At 41.0% G+C, this 24,847-nt stretch overlaps 2 protein-coding genes across 12 annotated transcripts in view; one reads left to right on the top strand and one right to left on the bottom strand.

Annotated features, from left to right (window-relative positions):
• The window catches only part of LOC135539396 (kinesin-like protein KIF16B), a 31,376-nt gene extending 13,262 nt beyond the window's left edge, over positions 1-18,114 (bottom strand). For 5 of the 9 annotated variants that reach the window (XM_064965262.1, XM_064965263.1, XM_064965264.1 and 2 more), the window contains exons 1-19: positions 17,743-18,114; positions 16,498-16,567; positions 15,882-15,995; positions 14,538-14,654; positions 12,360-12,457; positions 11,661-11,770; positions 9,798-9,940; positions 9,339-9,507; positions 8,829-8,960; positions 6,944-7,119; positions 6,459-6,524; positions 6,203-6,262; positions 5,904-6,023; positions 5,711-5,762; positions 5,436-5,573; positions 4,770-4,852; positions 2,674-2,762; positions 1,574-1,606; positions 1,191-1,244 (exon numbers count right to left, since the gene is read on the bottom strand). In XM_064965262.1, coding sequence (XP_064821334.1) covers positions 1,191-1,244; positions 1,574-1,606; positions 2,674-2,762; positions 4,770-4,852; positions 5,436-5,573; positions 5,711-5,762; positions 5,904-6,023; positions 6,203-6,262; positions 6,459-6,524; positions 6,944-7,119; positions 8,829-8,960; positions 9,339-9,507; positions 9,798-9,940; positions 11,661-11,770; positions 12,360-12,457; positions 14,538-14,654; positions 15,882-15,995; positions 16,498-16,567; positions 17,743-17,789 — 1,871 coding nt within the window. In that variant the 5' untranslated portion in view covers positions 17,790-18,114. Of the gene's footprint in view, positions 1-1,190; positions 1,245-1,573; positions 1,607-2,673; positions 2,763-4,769; positions 4,853-5,435; positions 5,574-5,710; positions 5,763-5,903; positions 6,024-6,202; positions 6,263-6,458; positions 6,525-6,943; positions 7,120-8,828; positions 8,961-9,338; positions 9,508-9,797; positions 9,941-11,660; positions 11,771-12,359; positions 12,458-14,537; positions 14,655-15,881; positions 15,996-16,497; positions 16,568-17,742 lie in introns of those variants that run through there. The other 4 variants (XM_064965265.1, XM_064965259.1, XM_064965260.1 and 1 more) reach the window with 3 other exon arrangements.
• An 89-nt stretch (positions 18,115-18,203) lies between these two features.
• Positions 18,204-23,232, top strand: snrpb2 (small nuclear ribonucleoprotein polypeptide B2). 3 transcript variants are annotated; one of them, XM_064965254.1, is made up of 7 exons: positions 18,204-18,256; positions 18,524-18,618; positions 18,801-18,973; positions 19,216-19,350; positions 21,009-21,047; positions 22,010-22,098; positions 22,650-23,232. In XM_064965254.1, exons 2-7 carry the CDS (start codon positions 18,555-18,557, stop codon positions 22,807-22,809), a joined length of 660 nt encoding a protein of 219 aa, XP_064821326.1. In that variant the 5' UTR covers positions 18,204-18,256; positions 18,524-18,554; the 3' UTR covers positions 22,810-23,232. The 3 variants fall into 3 exon arrangements, with proteins under 3 accessions (XP_064821326.1, XP_064821327.1, XP_064821325.1); XM_064965255.1 differs by lacking the exon at positions 18,204-18,256 and adding an exon at positions 18,257-18,276; XM_064965253.1 differs by lacking the exon at positions 18,204-18,256 and adding an exon at positions 18,293-18,375.
• The last annotated feature ends 1,615 nt before the right edge of the window (positions 23,233-24,847 follow it).

Genomic DNA, 24,847 nt, shown 5'->3' with positions numbered 1-24,847 from the left:
ATCAGGCACTCATGAGGACCGCTATAGGAATGGAAGACCCAGAGTTACCTGTGCTGCAGAGGAGAAGTTCATTAGAGTTACTTGCCTCAGAAATTGCAGCCCAAATAAATGCTTCACAGAATTCAAGTAGCAGATATCAACATCAACTGTTCAGAGGAGACTGTGAAATCAGGCCTTTAGTAGTGGAGCAATTCAACAATGAAGGACACCAATAATAAAAAGAGACTTGCTTGGGCCAAGAAACATGATCAATGGACATTAGATCGGTGGAAAGCTGTCCTTTGGTCCGAGAAGTCCAAATTAGACAGATGTTTGGTTCCAACCACCGTGTCTTTGTGAGACACAGAGTAGGTGAACGCATGATCTCTGCATGTGTGGTTCCCACCGTGAAGCATGGAGGTGTGATGGTGTGTGGGTGCTTTGCTGGTAATATTTGGTTGTGATTCATTTAGAATTCAAGACACACTTAACCAGCATGACTACCACAGCATTCTGCAGTGATACACCATGTCATCTGGTTTGCGCTTAGTGGAACGATCATTTGTTTTTCAATAGGCCAATGACCCAACACACCTACAGGCTGTGTAAGGGCTATTTGACCAAGGAGAGTGATGGAGTGCTGCATCAGATGACCTGGCCTCCACAATCACCTGACCTCAACCCAATTGAGATGGTTTGGGATGAGTTGGACCGCAGAGCGAAGAAAAAGCAGTCAACAAGTGCTCAGCATATTTTGGAACTCCTTCAAGACTGTTAGAAAAGCATTCCAGGTGAAGCTGGTTGAGAGAATGCCAAGAGTGTGCAAAGCTGTCGTCAAGGCAAAGGGTGGCTACTTTGAAGAATCTAAAATGTGTTTGTTTACTACATGATTCCATGTGTTACTTAGTTTTGATGTCTTCACTATTATTCTACAATGTAGACAATAGTAAAAATAAAGAAAAACCCTTGAATGAGTAGGTGGCCATACTTTTGACTGGTACTGTACATAGCAAACAAGGCATTTTCTCTATTATGACTAGTATTGTACGACTAACAATAAGAGTCTCCAATAATCATGTGATGTCAGCATATTTGCTTTTAAAAAGCACACAGTTCCTACAATGTGGTGCATTGCAGGTGACTAGTGAGTCAACATTGGACTTTTTGTACAGTCAAAATGTGAGCATGCGTGTGCGTGTCTCCCCTCGCACCTTTTGTGTTCCAGCTTCTCCAGCTCTTCCCGTTGCTGCCTCTCAATTTCCAACCTAGGCAAGTACACCAATAGCATTTAGCTGGCTTAAAAACCATGACAGGGAGACTGGACTCAAAACACACACACACTAGAGTATTAGTCAACGAGATGGCATGATCACAGAAATGAAGGCTGCAATTGGCATGACTAACGAGCTTCATACAAAATAGTGATTGAAACAAGCGGGGCGACGTGCAAAGTCATAACAAAAAAACCAAGACGATGACGGCTTATGTTCAAACAAACAGCAGTGGCGTCAGGAGACAAAGTGAAAAAGATGTCATGTTTCACTAGCATTGTTAAAACAAAGCAGTGAACATTGACCACTCTGGTCAGGTCTACCTGAGATAGATGGGCCCCTTTTCAGTGAAGAGACTGCCAAGGGAGGGTTCAGAAATACATCAGTTACTGTACTTTTAAAATTAGACTCAATGAAGAGCAATAATTACACAAAGGAGTTAACACACAGCCATAACTGTTACCAACGTTCACTAAATACTGGCTGTGTATTCCTCAAAATATCCATGGTTGCTCTGGACCTACTAATTTCGTTGTTGTTTTTTGTCTGTGTGTGCATACCAACGTAGTAGGTACCTAGTTGGTTGCTCTAGGTTTAAAAAAAATCCAGTTTAGGTCTAAATTAGGAGTAAGTGCTATGGAATTACTTGTTGTATTGGACAAAACTGAAAAGACTACGTACTTCCTCCACAAGGGGTGCTGTAAAACAACAAAACTAATGCATTCTCAGGCAGTTCTGTACAAGCAAAATGAATCTCTGGCACAACAGATTTTTGGAGAGTTAGTAATAGAATCAATGAAGGCCATACAGTTTGTGTGATGTGGCATTTGTGACGAGCAGCGTTACAAGCTCACATGATTTAGGCTTGAGTCACAGCAGTTGCAATGTTACAGACCTCCTCCAATCCAAAGTAAATATTTCCACCCCCATTTCCATTTTGAGCTACACCTGTGCCAACTGCCTAGATTGTCATAAAGACTACCACAACACTGATGTCTTTGCTGAAATACAATGTTACAGTGTCAAAGAAAGTATCACATTTTTATTTGTTGAATTCTTTTTTTACAATCAATCCACTGCTTCAGTCAGTGGTCACGCGGGTGAGCAGCAACTGATAAGCCAATGTAGGAAAAGGAACTCCCGAAAAGGCATGGGGAACTGCGCAGAGGGAGTTGGGGTGAATCATTCATGCGCTGGAGCATACATTTGACTAATCCAAAACCAGTCCCTATTGCCTACTCCCCATCCACATCTGGCGATCTGAGAGGAATAAATTAGTATAAGCAATATGGGAATAGCTTCACCTTGCCCTCTTGAGTTTTCGCCATATTGCCTATAGCTATCCAATCCTCTCAGATCTCCACAAGTGCATAGACAGTAGGGGCTAGAGGCCGATTTGGGATTAGGTGATACATACACTCACCCTGGGTTGTAGAGCATTACTGTGGAGAGGTTCTCACATGATTTGTTGACATCGGTCATAGACGGACTAAAGGAGGAGAGCAGTCCACTCTGGGAAAAATTTCCAACACACAACAAAGTTCAACAACATGACCATTGACCTCATGATGACTCATTGGTCAAGTCGACTGCATCCTAAAAGGCTCACAGTAAACGTGCCCTTCCACTAGATGGTTATTTCAAATCAAAGTTCATTGGTCGCGTACACAGATGTTATTGCAGGTGCAGCGAAATGCTTGGCTACATGAGTAATAAGCTATTCGAGTCATGACTAGAGGTCGACCGATTATGATTTTTAAACGCCGATACCGATTGGAGGACCAAAAAAAAAATTTATACCGGTTAAATCGGACGATTTTTAAATATATATATATATATATATATATATAAATAATAATGACAATAACAACAAACACTTATTTTAAGTTAATATAATACAGCAATAAAATCAATTTAGTCTCAAATAAATAATGAAACGTTCGATTTGGTTTAAATAATGCAAAAACAGTGTTGGAGAAGAAAGTAAAAGTGCAATATAAAAAGCTAACGTCTAAGTTCCTTGCTCAGAACATGAGAAAGCTGAGTCTTCAATATTCCCAGGTAAGACGTTTTAGGTTGTAGTTATTATAGCACTATTTCTCTCTATACCATTTGTATTTCATATACCTTTGACTATCGGATGTTCTAATAGGTACTTTAGTATTGCCCGCCTATTCTCGGGAGTTGATAGGCTTGAAGTCATAAACAGTGCAAGAGCTGCTGGCAAACGCAGTAAAGTGCTGTTTGAATGAATGCTTACGAGCCTGCTGCTGCCTACCACCGCTCAGTCAGACTATTATTTGATAGAGCAGACTTAATTATAATAACACACAGAAATACGAGCCTTAGGTCATTAATATGGTCAAATTCGGAAACTATCATTTCGAAATCAAAATGTTTATTCTTTCAGTGAAATACGGAACCGTACCATATTTTATCTAACGGGTGGCATCCATAAGTCTAAATATTGCTGTTACATTGCACAACCTTCAATGTTATGTCATAATTACGTAAAATTCTGGCAAATTAGTTCGCAACGAGATAGGCGGCCCAAACTGTTTCGTATACCCTGACGCTGCGTGCAATGAACGCAAGAGAAGTGACACAATTTCCCTAGTTTAATATTGCCTGCTAACATGAATTTATTTTAACTAAATATGCAGGTTTAAAAAATATACTTCTGTGTATGGATTTTAAGAAAGGCATTGATGTTTATGGTTAGGTACATTTGTGCAACGATTGTGCTTTTTTCGCAAATGCGCTTTTGTTAAATCATCCCCGTTTGGCGGTCTTTGTTAGGAAGAAATAGTCCAGGCGGCCCAAACTGCTGCATATACCCTGACTCTGTTGCATAGAACGCAAGAGAAGTGACACAATTTACCTACTTAAAAAGAAATCCATGTTAGCAGGCAATATTATCTAAAATATGCAGGTTTAAAAATATACACTTGTGTATTGATTTTAAGAAGGCGTTGACGTTTATGGTTAGGCACACATTGGTGCAACGACAGTGCTTTTTTCACAAATGCGCTTGTTAAATCACCCGTTTGGAGAAGTAGGCTGTGATTCAATGATAAATTAACAGGCCCCGCATCGATTATATGCAACGCAGGACAAGCTAGATAAACTAGTAATATAATCAACCATGTGAAGTTAACTACGGATTATGTTAAGATTGATTGTTTTTTATAAGAGATGTTTAATGCTAGCTAGCACCTTACCTTGGCTCCTTGCTGCACCCGCATAACAGGTCGTCAGCCTGCCACGCAGTCTCCTCGTGGAGTGCAATGTAATCGGCCATGATCGGTGTCCAAAAATGCAGATTACCAATTGTTATGTAAACTTGAAATCGGCCCTTCCGATTAATCGGGCGACCTCTAGTCATGACTTACTTGATTTAAACCCTTGGGGAGCATAGATCATCCACATAATAATAATAATAATATTAAACAACTGAATAATACCGCAAGTAATAAGCTTCTTTAAAAGGCCTTTGAGAGAAAGTGCCTTTGGTGTTACCTTCCTCTTTTCCCTTAGTTTAGCTGCCTCTTTAGGGTGGTTGAAACGGAACATGTTGGTTTTCCCCAGTAGGACAACGGCACCTATCAAACACAATAGAACAATAAACATTGAATAAAGGTAATAAGGGGAAAAAAATAGTTTAAAATGACTAGAGATGAGTAAATGTTGGATTGGACATTCACAGAACAATCATTGTGTTGGCTGCCGTGAACACACTGTCGTACACGTCGATCCAGAGCATCCCAAACATGCTCAATCTGTGACATGTCTGGTGAGTATGCGGGCCATGTAAGAACTGGGTCATTTTCAGCTTCCAGGAATTGTGTACAGATCCTTGCGACATTATCATGCTGAAACATGGTGGTGGCGGCAGATGAATGGCACGACAATAGGCCTCAGGATCTCGTGACGGTATCGCTGTACATTAAAATTTCCATCAATAAAATGCAATTGTGTTTGTTGTCCATACCATATCCCCACCATGGGGCACTCTGTTCACAACATTGACATCAGCAAACCGCTCGCCCACACGAGACCATACACGTGGTCTGGGGATATGAGGCCGGTTAGACGTACTGCCAAATCCTCTAAAATAATATTGGAGTAGCATCTACAGATGGAAAATCCAGACAATCCAAATAATGTGTGACCAAAAGCGCATACCTTGGTTTAGTGGGGAGGCTTCTGTCACTTGCACTCCATTCACAGAGCACTGGGCCCCATTGAGTGGAACCAGGGTGACGGTGCCAGTCTGGTTCGCAAACATGCAGTGTTCACTCTCCAGGTCCAGCCCATGGAGAACTACAGAGAAGAGAGAGGATGAGAGGGAAAGACAGTGTGTGTGTACACGCGCACATATATTACCATTATGAAGTGTTTCTTTGTACCGATTTGTATCAAAGTATGACAGCCGATAGAGTACGTAAGAGGCCACTCACCAATGTCCTGAACAGTCGACGCATCGTCTCGACCAACATATGTCCTGCCCTCCTGGGACAAGAATGAAAGTGATACAGTATGTCAAGTCCATGTAAATTATATTTCAGTTTAATAGGAGGACATATTAACTTGTGAATCAAGCTGAGAGAAAAAAAACTAATTGTAAAAATAATCAAATCAACTGTGACTGACCTTTAGATGGTAGAGGATGATGCCAGTACTTAGGAGGTCGTCGTCGATACCAATTAGATGAGGCAACTCTGAATCAAGGACGACACCGATTCCCTCTTTCCTCAGGGCAAGGGTTTCTTCCTGTAAAGACGAGATCAATGGAAGACAGATATTGTCAATCGTTAGGAATTCATTGAGGTTTCTGACTTAGAAGTCAATTAAATTTCACAACTGACTATAATAAAAAAAAGGTATATAACCAGAGTGCTTCTGTGAGCTAAATTGAATTAGACATTTTATACAAATATATACCCACTCACCTTGAGAATGTTCTGAGTTTCATTCCACTTGTTAGTCCACTCCTTGGTTAACTCCAACACCTATGACAGAAAAAGCACCCAAAAAAATGTATTGAATATCAAAGATGAGATCACGTCACTAACTTGCTGAAAATGGTTGACCTGTTCGTTTATGGATTTGAGGAATAAAACACCGCACTTGCAAAGTGTCGATAGCTTATTTCGGGTAATCGTGTTTATTTTTTACTCTAAAAAGGAACAATCCACATGGCCTTACTCTGGCTTCATTCTGGTGTAGTTTCTCCTCCATACTCAGAGCAGTGGGTGAATCCAGAAGTGCAATCTGAAAAGGATGAAAACCAACCAACAATCAATACATTATTGAATCACAACTCAATACTCTAAGTCAGTGCGATCTAGTTAGATTAGATGGGACATTTAAAACACAACAACAAGGTCATAGGCCAGTAGCTAGAAAGGTGGACATGTTAAATTTCAATAAAACATGATGTTCTAGTAATGCATTATAAAAATGTGCCCATAAATTAACAAAATAAATGTTTGCTATAACCATTTGTATACAATAACAGTTTTTTTACATAATTTGTAAGGCAGTGTATTGAAGAGCTGTTTTGTTTATGAAATAAATACACTTGAAGGGCCAGAGAAAATGTTGTAGTGGACAGGATAGTTGAGTTCCAATGCCCTAAACAAACAGACACACACACAAAACAATTCAGATCAGTGTGACAAATCCCCCACCTGGTTTCCCTGGACCAGAAGGGCCTTCAGCCGGGCGATTTCAGCCCTGAGCTCTCGGATGAGCTTGACGTTGAAGTCCTCGTTGATAGTGGGCTTGTTGATGATATTCTTGGCGCGGTTGGCGTAGCGCAGAGTGCTCAGCGTCTCGCCGTAGTTGACGTCAGCAGGTGAAATGGCTGCAGCAAACAAGAGCAAAACATCTTTGAAACCTTTGTCGTACTACAAAACACTTTCACATTTGCTGTGTTCTAATGCTGTATCTTTGACTGCAAACATACCACAGATATTTAGCTTATGGCCACTTGCCACACTTAAGCGTCTAATACATAAAGGTCAGCCTTAACAAGTGTTTAGAAAGCCATGTCCTCAAATTCTAGCACCAAGTACACTGGACTAGGAACCCAGAAATGTCTGCAAAGCACATTCATGCTTCTTGCTGTGGTAAAATTGTAAAAAAATTGGGGTCCCTATTGTTTTATGGCAAAGACTGCAGATCGAGGTAACCTCCCCATCCCGCCCCCCCTGGATCCCTATTCCCCTGAGCTGAAGAGCCTAATCACATTCTGCGCATGATAGGACTGCCAGAGTTAAATCAGTTAACTTTGTGTGATTTTAGTGTGTTGAAAATTCTGAAAACATTCAAAATACATCATCTATACAGCTAAAATGTACAATGACATGTAAAAACATGTTGACTGTAGCAATGTTTCCATCCAATTGGAAAAATATTTTAATGAGAACAAAATATGAGAAGTTTTACACAAGGGGTGTGTTTCCACCAAACAAACTTCTTGCAGATAAATGTCACGAATAACGCCGAAGTTGGTGCCTCTCCTTGTTCAGGCGGCGTTCTAGCTGCCACCGATCTACTTTTCGTTTTCCATTTGTCTCGTCTTGATTGTACACACCTGCTTCCCATTTAGTTATAATTTATTCCCTAGTTAACCCTCTGGTTCCCACATGGTTGTGTGTGTGATTGTTCGGTGTTTTACTTCTGTGAGCTGGTGTGTTTCCCTGCGTGGAATTGTTGGTTGTTTCTTTTCAAGTAAAGTACGTATTTTACTCAGTTCTGTGTCCCTCGCCTGACTCCATCCTACCGCTGCACACTGACACATGACAATAAAAGTCAGTGCGTGCTGACGTAGTGCACACAAAATTCACTTTTTCGCTTAAGTTTTCATGCACTGAATAAAAATCTAAAAGTTCAATACATTTCCAACTCACGGATAGTTGTCACAAAAACTATGGCATTAAATGTCAAATGTGCTTACTCTGGTCTTGCAGTTAAATAGCAAATGTGCACATTTTTGAGCAGATGGTGTTAAACTATAGGATAGTCTACCTGTGTTTAGTTTAAATCAAAGCACATATTTTGCCTAGTGAAACATGCTGTTTTGGCCACATGAGAAAAAATATATATATTTTGCACAATCATGCTAAAATATCCTAGGTTTTTTGTTGTTGTCTTAAAAGTAAAGTTATACTATCATATTAGATGATATCTTGCAGACATGGATTAAGCTTTGATCCAACTTTATTAAACGAGCACCATTCGTTTAATAAATAGCCTACTCTCTATGAGTAAAGCAGAGACTGTGCTTAAAGTAGAGAATCCCGCACATGTGCAGAAGCTTCGGGACCTTTAGCTGTCGGGAAGAAGGGCCCAGAAAAGTCAGATCCGCAGCAATGCCGTGGTTTTATCCCAGTAAGAAGCATGGCTGGCTCTAATCGAGAGATATATTAATGAGAATCCAGGGTTCCCCTTATATACTGAAGTGGACAGGTAAAAACCAGGGTTCCAAGTCCAGTGTATTTGGGGCTTTTCAAGGGGAGGATTGGAAACATTTGATTAAATGCAAGACATTTTGCATTATTAAGGACTCACTAGCGATCATGATGGTCTTGGAGTTGCCTCCCAGGCTGTCTTTGAGGAGCCACGTTAGCACAGAGTCTCTGTAAGGCACAAACACCTGCTTCTTCTTCAAGTTGGTGTTCACTCCATCCTGGCTCAGGTCCGCTGGACCAAGACAGGGAAAAGATTTCAGATCAATCAATAAGAAAAATAATTGGCACTTCAGGCAGGCTAGAGCAAACACTCAAAGTATTTGATAGATTTCAAGTTGTATTTGAATCCAGGTCTGATCAATAGGTAAATCAACAGAGAGAAGAAAACTCACGACTCTGCATACTCAGTAGAAGTAAGACATTGGAACACTACTGTGGTTCAAATATTGTAAGGAGAAAACAACATTGTGGCCTGCATAATCAAGCTAAAAGACATTGCCAGATAAGGGTTTTTATTCCATACAAAAAATATATTATTATGCGACTTTAATGAATATGTCCTCATATCTGCTGTCTCATTGATATTACAGTTGGTATAACAGTTACCCACCTAGAGCGGAGATGACGTTGCCCAGAGTGACCAGTGACTTGTTGATGTTGCCGCCCTCCTTGAGCCGGACTCCCGTGGCACAGGTGGAGTCCGCTCTCTCGCTGCCCGCCAAGTCCACCAGGTGGATTTGACTGATTGTCTCGCAGGGCATCTCCGCATCAAACTTAGCCTGGAGAGGAAGAACACGCATAAAAAACCTTGAAGTCTGATGAAGACCTTTGAGTCGAAATGTTGCACTTAAACTGTGGGTGCGATCTATTTTTCCTAGAATGGTTAAGTGCCTCACACAGATGCTATTACTGGCAACCCCTTTAATGGCATTGATTGGCTAGGAGTCCACTCACTTGGCAACTGAATCAGTCCCTAACTAACAAACAAGGACAACTACTCTGCGGCACTTGTGCACTGGAGTTGAGCATTCCTGGAGTAGCGGTAGCATTAGCTCGCCTAGAGGCCCACCTGGGTGAAGTTGATGGTGAAGATGGCGTGCGAGCGGCTGCTTGTGTCGTTCATGCCCGTGGCGGCTGTGGTGCGGTTGATGTTGCCCGCCTCCATCAGCTCCTCTACGTCATGATAGTTCTGCACCAAGTGCTTGGACAGGTCTGGGGTCAGATTGGATGAACACATTAGTTCATAATATGGAGAGACAGACATCCACTGTTTTAATTAGAGCTCAACCGATTAACCGGCATGGCCGATTAATTAGGGCCGATTTCATAACAAATTGGTAAACTCCATTTTGGACACCGATTATGGACAATTACATTGCATTCCACAAGGAAACTGCATGGAAGGTTGACCACCTGTTACGCAAGTACAGCATGGAGCCAAGGTAAGTTGCTAGCTAGCATTAAACTTAACTTATAAAAAACAATCAATCTTCACATAATCACTAGTTAACCTAGTAATATCATCAACCATGTGTAGTTAACTACCTTGTCCTGCATTGTATATAATCAATGCGTTGCCTGTTAATTTATCATCGAATCACAGCCTACTTCACCAAACGGGTGATGATTTATCAAAAACGCATTCGCAAAAAAAAGCACAATCGTTGCACGAATGTACCTAACCATAAACATCAATGCCTTTCTTAAAATCAATACACAGAAATATTTGTTTAAATCTGCACATTAACTATGGAAATTGTGTCACTTCTCTTGCGTTCATTGCACGCAGTGTCAGGGTATACACATCAGTTTGGGCTGCCTAGCTCATTGCGAACTAATTTGCCTGAATTTTACATAATTATGACATAACATTGAAGGTTGTGCAATGTAACAGCAATATTTAGACTTAGTGTTGCCACCCGTTCGATAAAATACAGAACGGTTCTGTATTTCACTGAAAGAATAAATGTTTTGTTTTTGAAATGTTAGTTTACGGATTTTACCATATTAATGACCAAAGGCTCGTATCTGTGTTTATTATATTATAATTAAGTCTATGATTTTATACTTGACTGAGCAGTCTGACAGCGGTGGTAGGCAGCAGCAAGCTTGTAAGCATTCATTCAAACTTTACTGCGTTTGCTAGCAGCTCTTAGCAATGCTTGAAGCACAGCGCTGTTTATGACTTCAAGCCTATGACTTCAAGCCTATCAACTCCTGAGATTAAAGTGCCTATTAGAACATCCAATAGTCAAAGGTATATGAAATACAAATGATATAGAGATAACTAGTCGGTGCGTCATAATTCCTATAATAACTACAACCTAAAACTTCTTAACTGTGAATATTGAAGAACTGGGACTATTGAACCACCAGCTTTCATGTTCTGAGAAAGGAACATAAATATCAGCTTTTTTACATGGCACATATTGCACTTTTACTTTCTTCTCCAACACTGTTTTTGCATTATTTAAACCAAATTGAACATGTTTCATTATTTATTTGAGATTTTATGTATATATTAAGTTAAAATGAAAAAGTGTTAATTCAGTATGGTTGTAATTGTTACCGCAGAATTATTATTAACAAAAAATAAAAAATAAATAAAATTGGGCGATTCATCTATATAGGCTTTTTTTGTTCCTCCAATAACTGGTATCGGCGTTGAAAAATCCTAATCGGTCGACCTCTAGTTTTAATGAGTTTGGGAGCCATGGTTCTGGCTGAGACAGGTCTGGGGTCAGATTGGATTAACAGATTGAGTTCATATACAGAGATATCCACTGTTATAATTAGCTTGGGAGCCATCATTCTGCCTTACAGACAGGTGTGGGATCAGTCTTAGAATGAATAGAGAAAATGCAGTATAGAAGATCAAATTAGGTCCCTTATGTCCATATTGATTATGATCCAAAAATAATAATGTCTTTACCTTCCACATAGGGTCCATCTTTTGGGTGCTCCCTCACCCTCAGGTTGTAGGTTTGGGTAGATTTCCTCCTGAGCAGGTCCCTGACACGTTCATTGTAGATCTCCAGGTAGCTGATGATAATGAGAGGATAAAGAGGTCATTCAGAGGTCAAGTTTAGCCTGATGACATCTACCAATTATTATTATTATTATTATTATTATTATTATTATTATGGGACCCTTTTTGTCATCTCTTGGATGAGGTACAAATTGCTGGAACGTCTATTGATCATGTGCAATCCCTTTTTAATATATTTAAAAAGTGTTCATTGAGCCACAATTGAAACGGAAAGATTCACCCATTTTGAATGTTATATAGTTTTTGTGCATATCTGAATGATATTCTATCGATTCCCGGGGTCATTTAATGTTTTCATGTGTATTGGACCTATTGCCGTTCAAATAGGTAGAAATACAGCCAGCGTATGACGAGATTCACATCATATGATGCAAAACGCATCACACAAGCTGTGACAACGTGTTTTGAAAGTTATATCATCTTGAAATCTTTATTGCTGACATGCTCAACATTTTGGGACAGTATCAACAGTGGACTAATGCAACAAATACTAAAATATTTTTTGAGTGGATTATTCCTTTAAGCTTCTTAATTAATTCTTCCAAAAATTCCAGGGAATAACAATGGACACAGTTTTCTTACCTGACCTCTGTGCGGAATGAGGCCTCATCCCAACGAGTCATCCCAGCAATCCGGCTAAACAGACCCTCACATATCCGTGGAATGAGACCAGCATCTCCCTGATGAAAAATAAATCCATAGAGCAAACGCTTAATAAAACGCAGAAGTTAAGTCTGACAACGATTGACCCTGTTCAGTGGCCGACTGGACTGAGAAAACCTGTTGATATGTTACAGAACAGTTCTTTAAAATAATCCATTACTCATTACAGGAAGACTCTAAATATGTCACATTTGGCTTTAGTCTTTCTCCAAAACAAGAGTCCACAGAGAAAACTGACACTATGAACTTTGTACTTTCCCCTAGACTTGTGAAAGCAAAACTGGACTGTCAGAGCCTTTGTTTGTTACTGTGATATTTGCTTAGGGTCTCCACGACTGATTGAAGTCCCAATAGTCTGATAACAAAAACAGCCCCGTTGAGTAAGCAAATGTTGTGGAAAGTTCCAGAAATGTCATAAACAAAGTAGACCCGATTTCCTTATCTCCAAGTCAGAGGCATGATCGTTGTACATTATGCAGTACCAGTCAAAAGTTTGGACACACCTATTCATTCAAGGGATTTTCTTTATTTTTCCTATTTTCTACATGCTTTTCCAACAGTCTTGGAGGAGTTCCCACATATGCTGAGCACTTGTTGACTGCTTTTCCTTCACTCTACAGTCCAACTCATCCCAAACCATCTCAGTTGGGTTGAAGTCGGGTGATTGTGGAGGCCAGGTCATCTGATTCACCACTCTCCTTCTTGGTCAAATAGCCCTTACACAGCTTGGAGGTGTGCTTTGGGTCATTATCCTGTTGAAAAACAAATGATAGTGGGTCTAAGCGCAAACCAGATAGGATGGCGCATTGTTGCAGAATGCTGTGGTAGCCATGCTGGTTAAGTGTCTTGAATTCTAAATAAATCACTGACAGTGTCACCAGCAAAGCACCACCATACCACCTCCTCCGTGCTTCACAGTGGGAAATACACATGCGGAGATCATCAGTTCACCTACTCTGCGTCTCACAAAGACAGCGGTTGGAACCAAAAAATATATAAAAAATAAAAAAAAAAAATATAAAAAATAAATAAATAAATAAATAAAATTTTAAAAAAATAAAAAAATAAAATAATAATAATAATAAAAATCGCAAATTTGGGCTTATCAGACCAAAGGACAGATTTCCACCAGTCTAATGTCAATTGCTCGTGTTTCTTGACCCAAGCAAGTATCTTCTTATTGGTGTCCTTTAGTAGTGGTTTCTTCGCAGCAATTCAACCATGAAGGCCTGATTCACGCAGTGTCCTCTGAACAGTTGATGTTGAGATGTGTCTGCTACTTGAACGCCGAAGCATTTATTTGGGCTGCAATCTGAGGTGCAGTTAACTCTAATGAACTTATCCTCTGCAGCAGATCTGGGTATTTCTTTCCTGTGGCGGTCCACATGAGACAGTTTCATCATAGTTCTTAATGGATTTTGCAACTGCACTTGAAGAAACCTTCAAAGTTCTTGAAATGTTCCATATGGACTGACCTTTGTGTCATAAAGTAATGATGGACTGTCGTTTCTCTTTGCTCATTTGAGCTGTTCTTGCCATAATATGGACTTGGTCTTTTACCAAATAGGGCTCCTCTGTATACCACCCCTACCTTGTCACAACACAACTGATTGGCTCAAACTCATTAAGAAGGAAAATAATTCCACAAATGAACGTTTAAGACGGTACACCTATTAATTGAAATGCATCCCAGGTGACTACCTTATGAAGCTGGTTGAAAGAATGCCAAGAGTGTGCAACACTTTTTTTGGTTACTACATGATTCCATAGGTGTTATTTCATAGTTGATGTCTTCACCATTATTCTACAATGTAGAAAATAGTCACACAAAAAAAGAACTGGAATGAGTAGTGGTCTAAACCTTTGACTGGTACTGTATATTTAAACATTCCACAACGTTGTGCCCTGCTGAATACAGACCAGTCTTTGATATGGGAATCCAGGACCTGTATTCATATTCAGCGTCTCAGAGTAGGAGTGCTTTTTTAGATAATTATGAATAAGATTATATAGACAAGGGGGACCTGATCCTAGATCAGCACTCCTACTCCGATATGTTTTATGAACACCGGCCAAGAAAGGGAATGTTCGTCTCACTGGATTTCCCATCATGGTGTAGGACTTCCCCGAGCCGGTCTGGCCGTAGGCGAAGATGCAGGCGTTATAGCCTTGGAACGCAGCCTTGAGGACATCTGAGCCCAGGTCTTTGAACACCTACAAAGGAAGAGGGCAAACATGGGCTTGTTCAAAAAGGTGAAATGTTCAGAGCTTTGGCAAATTGGAATGTAGCTGATATGATTCACAATGACAGGGACTCATTTGTTCCAAACAGTACATTTAGATCTGAATGGTCTGTAAAGTTGCGGCAACCTGAACAGCCCCCAGATCTAACTAGCTAAAACAGATCTCACTGTAAGCAGTCAGTGAAAGAAAGAAACTAGCCAATACAGCACAAACTCAAAAATATGGAATTTATGCATGCAAAATGTTAACATATTTATAACAGTTAACTCATAGGCTGTGTTACTGTTGATACTGCACTGACATTATGCCAGTGGTGAAAGTAAGCCAGTTGAACATGAGCCTTTCACAATAATTAAAACAAAGATTCCAAGAAAACTGTATCATTACCGCATTGTCACCCACCTGAAAAATTAGCAAATGGACTTGAAAACTTGTGGAATATGCAATGCGGTTGGGCAATAACACATTTTGCAAAGACAGAAGAGTGGCTGTGACCGAGATGCACGTGGACAGACGCAGCAATTCAGGGTACAAGTGTAAGCCTGACCAAAAACGAACACTGAATGTCATTCATGGGGTTGTTTTGTTTTGTTACAGATGTCTCTTTCCATTATTCTAATGGCGGGTGCACAGTATGCATTCAGGAATTATTTTAGAGTAGTGGAATGTGCGCAGGTAACCAGGCTTACAGGAGCTTTTTCATCCGATTGTTTGATAATCAGATGAAAACATAATGACTGGTTATGTTAATGCCACGTTAAAAATAAATACATTCAAATTTAACAGGTCTTTACCAATTGGCCCACAGAGATCTTAACAGGGATTATATAAATCATTATGCTTAGGCCTCCAAAAACAAAACGTGCGCATGTGAGAAGGTACTGAACCAGAAATTAAATCTACTTTGACCCCTGTATGATGAAATATTATGATAAAAATAAAATAAAAAGTTGCACAACTGTAACTCATATCTTATGTCTGAAGCTTGTGAGTCTACATGCAGACTAACAGAACATTAGCAAACTGCTTTGACTCAAACTTTTAAAGAAATGTATTGACCCCTGAACAGAGGCAAATGTAAGCTGATTTGACTATAATTGGATTTGGACAACAAAAACGTGAGGAAAAAAAAAAAAAAAAAAACAAACAGAAAGTGTTAGTCCAGATCACATTTTCCGACCGAAATATGATATTTACCTTTTCTTGAGAGACAAAAGTGTTGCTTTTACTGTCGGCGGAATCATAGGAGAAGTCATAGGTGAAGGTTTTTTTTCTCTCCCTCATCGAATCGCCGGAAATGCAGTCTGGTATCTAATGAAATACAACAAAATAGGCTGAAATATACTGTAAACACAAAGCGGAGTGCAATTGTATTTATTTAACCTTTATTTAACTAGGCAAGTCAATTAAAAACTAATTCTTATTTACAATGACGGCCTACCCCGTCCGAACCCTAATCCGGACGACGCTTGGCCAATTGTGCGCCACCCTTTGGTACTCCCAATCACAGCCGGTTGTGATACAGTCTGGAATCGAACCAGGGTCTGTAGTGACGCCACTAGCACTGAGATGTAGTGCCTTAGACCGCTGTGACACTCAGGAGCCCCGAAAATGAGGCATGTTCACTGATCATATGTTAAGACCAAATAATTAAATAATGTATTAAATTAACTGATGAAATAGAACTAGTATTAAAAAAATAATATTCAATAACACTATGCTAAACATCTGCCAAACAGAAAGAAATACAGGCCTAGCCATGGGTTATTGATTGATTATTATTGTAGAAAGGCTGTTTAAAACTTAAAATTACCCTCAAGTTTATAATGGTGGTCTTGTCCCCTTTTATTTCAATGATGTTTTTGGCAGTCAAATCCTTCTCCCTGTAAAAATAAAAACAGAAAACAGCTCAATACTTCCAAATAATTAAGCTTTCCCTTTCTGGGCCAAACCATGATGCAACAAAGACAGTGAACCAATGAAGGAGCATCAGAGTAAGAAAAGTATTACTTTCAGGTTGTACCACATTGCAGTACTTTGTGATTCACAAATTGGACCAACAAGAAAGGTACCCGTTACATTAGCAACAAAATACAACATAGTAAACAAATTTACTGTGACTTATTCATCTATAATGTTGGGCATCGTTATCTTTGTAGAAGACTACATTCTCTCTACGATGGGGTCGTCTGGGATCTGGAAGAATGCCCCAACTGAATCCTCTCAGTTCTTATTTGCTTGATTGATCACTAGAAGTGTGGAGGAAATATTTCTTGGTACGACTCTTTCTAGTCCCTCTGTGGAAGTATTCAGTTCAAGCTTTAATTATTAGTGGCCTTTCCAAATCCAAATCCAGTAAAACATACTGGAATTAAATTAAACCGTACGAACAGATTACCATCAACACGATGCCAACTGGATCAGGTTATACTCTGGGCTGCTTGGTCAAAAAATATGTGAAAGGTTACTTTTGTCTTCTGCCATGCACGCATCCTATTTACTGTTGGAAATAGTTTGTCAGAAAAGTATTAAAGCGTCCCATAATCCCTGGGTGGCTGCCAATACTAACTCCCAATACCAGACACAGCACGGCCATGGTGGCTCGAGTTCCTACTCTTCGTGTTTGTTTTGTTGGTTAAAAACTTGTTCACCCGTCAACTTGCCAGCTGTCTGCTACCTAAAATAATGTTTGTGTGCCAACATTCAGGAGTTCTTATTGGTGGTTTAGCAAGAGGGTGTGTGGTGGGCTCGTGTTCCTTTGAGTGCGGTTGGCATTTACATCCCAAATGCTGTTACCCTTTACATTTTGGAAGAGACACTTGTGGCAACGTCGGTGTTTGTTATGACATATCTTAAGCAGTGTTCCTGCAACATGGCCAGTCATATGATGCCAGTCAAATTAGAGTGCATTAAACTGTTAGAACTGGTTACAATGTATCACAGTGAACAAGTGTCCAGCCGAGCGCCTCTCTTAAAATGAAACAATATAACCATTAGTAACAACAATAGCAGCATTTGTTCGTTTTTGTTTGTTTAGCATGTTTTCTGCTTTACTTACCGTCTGTTCATAGGCCTGAGCCGGACAGCCACCCGCACCGATGCCATTGCACATCCCCTTTCTGTCTGCTTCCTTCACCTGTTACTAGATCCAGTTGTCCTTGAAAGGCACAACCCAATCGGGTTAAGTACAAATAAATGTGGCAAGCGCGTTTCAGTATCTTGAGTCTATGTCCAGTTCCCTCTGTATGTCCCGACCGGTTGCACACAGAGCCAAGGTTACTTTCAAAGGAAGAGCGCTGGCTACTTGTGCTCCCTCCTGAGACTTGAGCGTGCACTTTATATTAGCCTGCTATCATTACCGCCACAGAAAAATAACAAAATTCACTGTGTCATCCGTTAGTAAATCACAAAGCTGATACGAGTAGTCGGAGAGGACAAAATACATTCGTGTGAAAAATAGTTACACTCCTGTACAGACGATGGCGGTAGAGAACTATTGATTAACCGAAGAAGAACCAGGAAGCAGCGCGCACATATTTACTTCCTGTGTTTTCTGGAAAGTGTGTTGAGAGGTGAGCTCGAACAGTTTCAAGTCAGTTTATCTGCAATCAGTTTTGTTTGCACACATAAACATTTTGATCTGTTTCATCTGTACATTTGCCTGGTCAGTAGCACCAGCTATCAGTTCGAGGTGATGAAGCTTATTAGAACTGTTAATGCTAGTTAGCGTGCCCTACCACTTCATTTACTGTACCTGCTAGCCAGTAGTAGCTTCAGCTAGTTAGCAAGCTAAAGTACCCAGCTAATGTGGCGATGTTTTTGTTTTGTTGTTGTTCCAGGTGGAAGAGCGCTAGGGGACAGTTGTTGATCATGGATATTCGACCAAACCACACCATTTACATCAATAATGTAAATGATAAGATCAAGAAGGATGGTAAGAATCACAGTGCATCTTTGTTCCAAGATCATGTAGTTAGCTACAGCGTTCCTTCAGAGCTAGATAGCAATTTATCCTATTGTACTGGAGCTGTAGTAAGTTTACATATATTTATTTGTCTGTGTCGATGGTCTATAAGTAACAACAGTGAAGTAACATTTGTTGTTGTTGCCTTCTAGAACTGAAGCGGTCACTCTATGCCCTGTTCTCGCAGTTTGGGCAAGTCATGGACATAGTTGCCATGAAAACCATGAAGATGAGAGGACAGGCATTTGTGGTGTTCAAAGAGCTTGCATCAGCTACGAACGCACTGCGTCAACTTCAAGGATTCCCTTTCTACAATAAGCCCATGGCAAGTTATTACTTAGTAGTTGTGTATGTCATTTTCACAAATGGCAGTAGTACAGGGTGGTATTCATTGCCGTATATGAGCAAAACTTTTTGCACAGTAGCAGCAAAACATTTTGCAATGAAAACGGGAGTTTCAGACACTTTCTCTGCTTTTCGGTCTGTTTTCTACCATTTGGTTTCTAGTGAATACGATCCAGGTCTGTGCTTGGCATACATCTGATTGTACTTATCTCTTATTTTCAGCGCATTCAGTATGCTAAGACAGACTCAGAGGTGATCTCCAAAATCAGAGGCACATTTGGGGACAAGGACAAGAAGAAGGACAGGAAGAAGAAGGCTCAAGATCAAGTGGCCAATGTGGCCAAGAAACCAGCACTGGTGAGACTAGTATATCAAATTTTCAAATGTTATTAGTCACATGCGCCGAATACAACAGGTGAAATTCTAACTTACAAGCCCTTAACCAGAAATGCAGTTTTAAGAAAAATAAGTGTTAAGTAAAAAATAGATAAGTGAAAAATAAAAGTAACAAATAATTCAAGAGCAGCAGTAAAATAACAGTGGCGAGGCTATATACAGGGGGTACCGGTACAGAGTCAATGTGCGAGGGCACTGGTTAGTTGAGGTAATTGAGGTAACGTAGAGGTAAAATGACTATGCATAGATAATAAACTGAGAGTAGCAGCAGTGTAAAAGGGGGAGGGGGAATGAAAATAGTCTGGGGAGCCATTTGATTAGCTGTTCAAGAGTCTTATGGCTTGGGGGTAGAAGCTGTTAAAAAGCCTTTTGGACCTAGACTTGGCGTTCTGGTACCGCTTGCCGTGCGGTAGTAGAGAGAACAGTCTGACTAAGGTGGGTGGAGTCATTGACCATTTTTAGGGCCTTCCTCTGACTGCCTGGTATGGAGGTCCTGGATGGCAGGAAGCTTGGCCCCAGTGATGCACTGGGCCATACGCACGACCCTCTGTAGTGCCCTGCGGTCGGAGGCCGAGCAGTTGCCATACCAGGCAGTGATGCAACCAGTCAGGATGTCCTCAATGGTGCTGCTGTGGAACCTTTTGAGGATCGGAGGAACCATGCCAAATTTTTTCAGTCTCCTGAGGGGGAATAGGCTTTCCCTCTTTACGACTGTCTTGGTGTGTTTGAACCATGATAGTTTGTTGGTGATGTGGACACCAAGGAACTTGAAGGTCTCAACCTGCTTCACTACAGCTCTGTCAATGAGAATGGGGGTGTGCTCGTCCTCCTTTTCCTGTAGTCAACAATCATCTACTTTGTCTTCATCACTTTGAAGGAGAGGTTATTATCCTGGCACCACACGGCCAGGTGTCTAACCTCCTCCCTATAGGCTGTCTCACCATTATCGGTGATCGGGCCTACTACCACTGTTGTCACTGTTGGAGTCATGCCTGGCCATGCATGCATGGGTGAACAGGGAATATAGGAGGGGACTGAGCACGCACCCCAGGGGGGCCCCCCAGTGTTGAGGATCAGCGTGGCGGATGTGTTGTTACCGACCCTTACCGCCCAGGGGCGGCCCGTCATGAAGTCCAGGATCCAGTTGCAGAGGGAGGTGTTTAGTCCAATGGTCCTTAGCTTAGTGATGAGCTTCTGAGGGCACTGTGGTGTTGACTACAGCTCAGCATTCAATCTGCTTGGATGGTATGCAAATTGGAGTGGTTCTAGGGTTTCTGGGATAATGGTGTTGATGTGAGCCTTGATGACCAGCCTTTCAAAGCACTTCATGGTTACAGACGTGAGTGCTACGGGTCGATAGTCATTTAGGCAGGTTACCTTAGTGTTCTTGGGCACAGGGACTATGGTGGTCTGCTTGAAACATGTTGGTATTACAAACTCAGTCAGGGACAGGTTAAATGTCAGTGAATGCTTCCCAAATGGCATCCAATTCCCTATACTATATATTATAGTCAATCTTTTTGACCAGAGCCTATATGCCATCCTGTACGCTTTTGAATGTAGTCAGTCATTTTACTCCAACGCGATTTTCATAACTTGTTAATCTTTTATATTAACAGGGATCAGCCAGCACAAACAACGCTCCAACAACCATGCAGGTAAGCCTTTCCAGCCCTATCAAGTATAATAACCTAGAATGTTAAGTGAACTTGTTCATTTCCCTTTTGCTGAGTAAACTCCGCATCATATACATCTCAGTGGCGTTGTGAGTGTACCTCCGACTACATCAAGTCGTTATCAGTCAATTTTTGTACCTTGTACCTGTGTTCTTTTCTTTGGGTGCTGCCACCTGTAGTTTATGATTTAAAAAAATAATTTAAAAGCATTTTATGTGACGTCTGTCAAATTGCTCTGTGTAACCCACTGTTTTCCAATTGAATATGAAGTTGGTGACTTCAAACATGCACTACCACGCGTTGCTTCTAGAAATGATTTGATGCTAACAGTGTACCTGTGCTTGTCCTGATTGTTATAGAGTTGTCAGTAGGAGTTGGACTCCATAGTTTTTGATAAGAATTTGCTTTCTTTGCATCTCCTACCCCCCCACCCCTAAAAATGAATCAGCTGAGCAATGACGTGGCTGCACCTTCTCCATTAACAAACAGCCCCCTTGGCGGAGGTTGCGTAAAATAATGCTGTTTCCCCAAAAACGACGGATTGTAGCACCCAGAGAATAGAACATAGTTACACAGGAGATACATGGATACAAGGTATCGACTGATACCGACTGGAATAGGGGGTACACTACGCCGACACTCATCACAACTCAACTCCATTGAGATGTCTATGGGGTTGTGTTTACTCAGCCCCTTGTGAGTGACTAATTCACTAGTGCTGATATGGACTCTTTTAATAAGCGCAATGTTGCCATGCCTTGTATTCTTGCAAATATCTCTACTCTCACTACTTTAGGAACATTTTACTGTTTGATGCGCCCTGTTTTGGATTAACGGTTGGAGTGCTACAGATAGTCAATAAGCGGACCAGACTAAGCTGTAAAAAAAATGTTTTATGGAACGGTTTCATGTGACAATTAGACTGATTTCTTTTGTCTTTTTAGGTTCCAGACAATCCACCCAACTACATTTTATTCCTTAATAACCTGCCAGAGGAAACTAATGAAATGATGCTCTCCATGCTGTTCAATCAGTGAGTATTTAATGATCTTGTTGTCAAATGAGTAAACTAGCCTAGATGCCCGATTTGCATTCATTCAACTTCTGCAGCAATTGTTATTGAGTCTGGCTCATGAACTTGTGAAATATACACTAGTAGCTTTATATCAGGGTTTCTTGAACTATGTGGAGGAGCCCTGGGCACGTGAGAGAAGTGGGTTGCGTGTTATGAGAATACATGTATAATCACACACGGTTTCTTCTTAATTTGGGTCGTTGGAGGACGATTTGGGTCACAGGAGGACGGTCAATTTCTCATTTGGGTCGCGAGCTGAAAACGTTTAAGAACCTCTGCTTTATATCATTCACATTAAAGACTTCACCATTGCCAGGTGGTGAAGTCTTTTGATATATTATATTTTGCAGCATGGGGCTCTGTTCAAGAGTGTGCAAAACTATAGAACATTCAAATAGAAATGCCATGTGTGAAAAGGGAGATCACGTCGGCTCTATCCATTACATTTGTGATTTCTGAACATTTCCTTTCTCTCAATACACCTGTGATTTCTCTTTTTTTCCTCGTAGATTCCCTGGTTTCAAAGAGGTGCGACTCGTCCCTGGCAAACACGACATCTCCTTTGTAGAGTTTGAGAGCGAGGGCCAGGCGGGAGTGGCCAAAGACGCACTGCAGGGCTTCCGGATTACGGCCCAATGCGCCATGAAGATCACTTATGCCAAGAAGTAGTTCCCGCGATGACGTCACTGGACAGGGGACACATATTGGACTCTGGGTTAGAGATTGGTTGGACCCCCTGATTTCCCCCCCCCCCCCCCCTTCGTTTTTATATGCATCGACTGTGGAATCTCCCAGAAGTTTTCCTATTTTATTTTTTACAGATTTTTGTGCCGTCGCTGTGAGGTGGAGTGTGAAGAGAATCCTTGAAACATCGTCTCTATTTTATATGGCACAGTAATAAAGGACTTTTGTGTAACGGTGGTGCCTCAGATGCTTCCTCTGACATGTTCCGAATTTATAGCCCTGGTCCCGAAGGCCCCAAAAGGACAGCTGGTGATTGTAGATTCAAGCCGAATAACATGTAAAAATGTAGTGTCATGATATCCTTACTCTCTGAACATAAATGTGAAATTGTTTTCTTCTGCAAATTCACATTGGGCATGCTAATCATTGGTCCAGTGATCAAGTGGGCAAATTGTTATAGTTCCCATCCCAGTCGCATGTAAAAAATGGTCAGATTTTCCAAATCTGCTTTAGCGAGGGAGAGCTTTGTACGCATCTCTGCATCTCCCCCGGTTGCACATTTAACATGCTGGTAGAAATGAGGTAAAACTAAAACGGGTTTAAGTTTCCCTGCATTAAAGTCACTTGGAACGCTGCCTCTGGATGAGCGTTTTCTTGTTTGTTTGCTTATGGCCGTACACATCTCATTGAGTGCGATCTTAGTGCCAGCATAGGTTATATAACGCATATTCAGATTGACCTGAATACAGTTAAAGCTCAATTTAAACTTTAGAAACCTCTCTAGACAGTTCTGATGGGTTTAGCATCTGGGCTCTCCTGCAGTCATTAGCCCAAAACAATACTTAAAAGTGGCTGGGTTGACTTTCTAAATTTGAATTGGAGGTTAATGCAAAGCTCTTGGATCAGCATTCCCAACAATAGTAAATTCACTACCATTCATTGACTGTTCAATCTATTTGGATCTAGCACTGTCTGCCTGCCTTCGTAATACTTCAGCATCTCAACTGACAGGCACATCAATAATATTGTCTACGAATATATAGTCAACACAACGTGTTCATCAGATATCTGGTGAAAGCTTGTGCAGACAATGGGTTCAGCAATTTCCAAATGAACAATTATACCTTCGTCATGAAGTTGTATATGTTCCCTGGAGCAATGGAGAGAGAAGGGTCAAATGAGAAACCGATTTATCTCCCAAAGATATCTCAAATGTGATGGCGTCACGACGAGTCCAGATGTTCACTGCTTTTGACTATCGCACGCTGTGATAAATAAAGTGCCTCGTGAAGATAGGACACATTTTCCATTGGGGGGGGTTTCTGGTAAATGGTCCAACTGGTTTAAGATAAGATACTGTGTTTGTGCGTCCCAAATGGCACCCTATTCCCATAGGGCTCCAGTCAAAAGTAGTGCACTTTTTGGGTAATAGTGTGCCATTTAGGACGTGTGTCTGGATATTGATCAGCTCCACTTCTAACTGGTCTGCTTGAGCTGTAGTACTATGTTCTGCTCTATATTAGCACTGACTGACATCAAAAAGAGCCATTTCCACAAAGCTAGTCCTCTACACATGTCCCAATGTTTTACTGTCAGGGTAATTGAATTTTAATTTTACCAGGCAGGTACCACACAAACATACACATTCATGTGTTGGCTCAAAGTGCAGGTCAGGATCGACTCTGTCAATCACCACATCCTCATCGGCAGACTCGACAGCCTTGGTTTCTCAAATGATTGCCTCGTCTGGTTCACCAACTACTTCTCTGATAGAGTTCAGTGTGTCAAATCGGAGGGTCTGCTGTCCGGACCTCTGGCAGTCTCTATGGGGGTGCCACAGGGTTCAATTCTTGGACCGACTCTCTTCTCTGTATACATCAATGATGTCGCTCTTGCTGCTGGTGAGTCTCTACCTCTACGCAGACGACACCATTCTGTATACTTCTGGCCCTTCTTTGGACACTGTGTTAACAACCCTCCAGGCAAGCTTCAATGCCATACAACTCTCCTTCCGTGGCCTCCA

The sequence above is a fragment of the Oncorhynchus masou genome, chromosome 5, assembly GCF_036934945.1.
Source record: "Oncorhynchus masou masou isolate Uvic2021 chromosome 5, UVic_Omas_1.1, whole genome shotgun sequence".
NCBI classification, from domain to species: domain Eukaryota; kingdom Metazoa; phylum Chordata; class Actinopteri; order Salmoniformes; family Salmonidae; genus Oncorhynchus; species Oncorhynchus masou.
Note: the sequence above shows the minus strand (reverse complement) of the source record. Positions and strands in the feature narration are given on the sequence as shown.

What these genes read in the sequence shown, in the direction of transcription:
- snrpb2 (XM_064965254.1), top strand. Translation starts at nt 18,555, where the DNA reads ATGGATATTCGACCAAACCACACCATTTACATCAATAATGTAAATGAT. An exon ending in TGATAAGATCAAGAAGGATG is followed by an intron (nt 18,619 to 18,800) that starts GTAAGAATCACA and finishes GTTGCCTTCTAG; the next exon opens with AACTGAAGCGGTCACTCTAT. An exon ending in ACGCTCCAACAACCATGCAG is followed by an intron (nt 21,048 to 22,009) that starts GTAAGCCTTTCC and finishes TTGTCTTTTTAG; the next exon opens with GTTCCAGACAATCCACCCAA.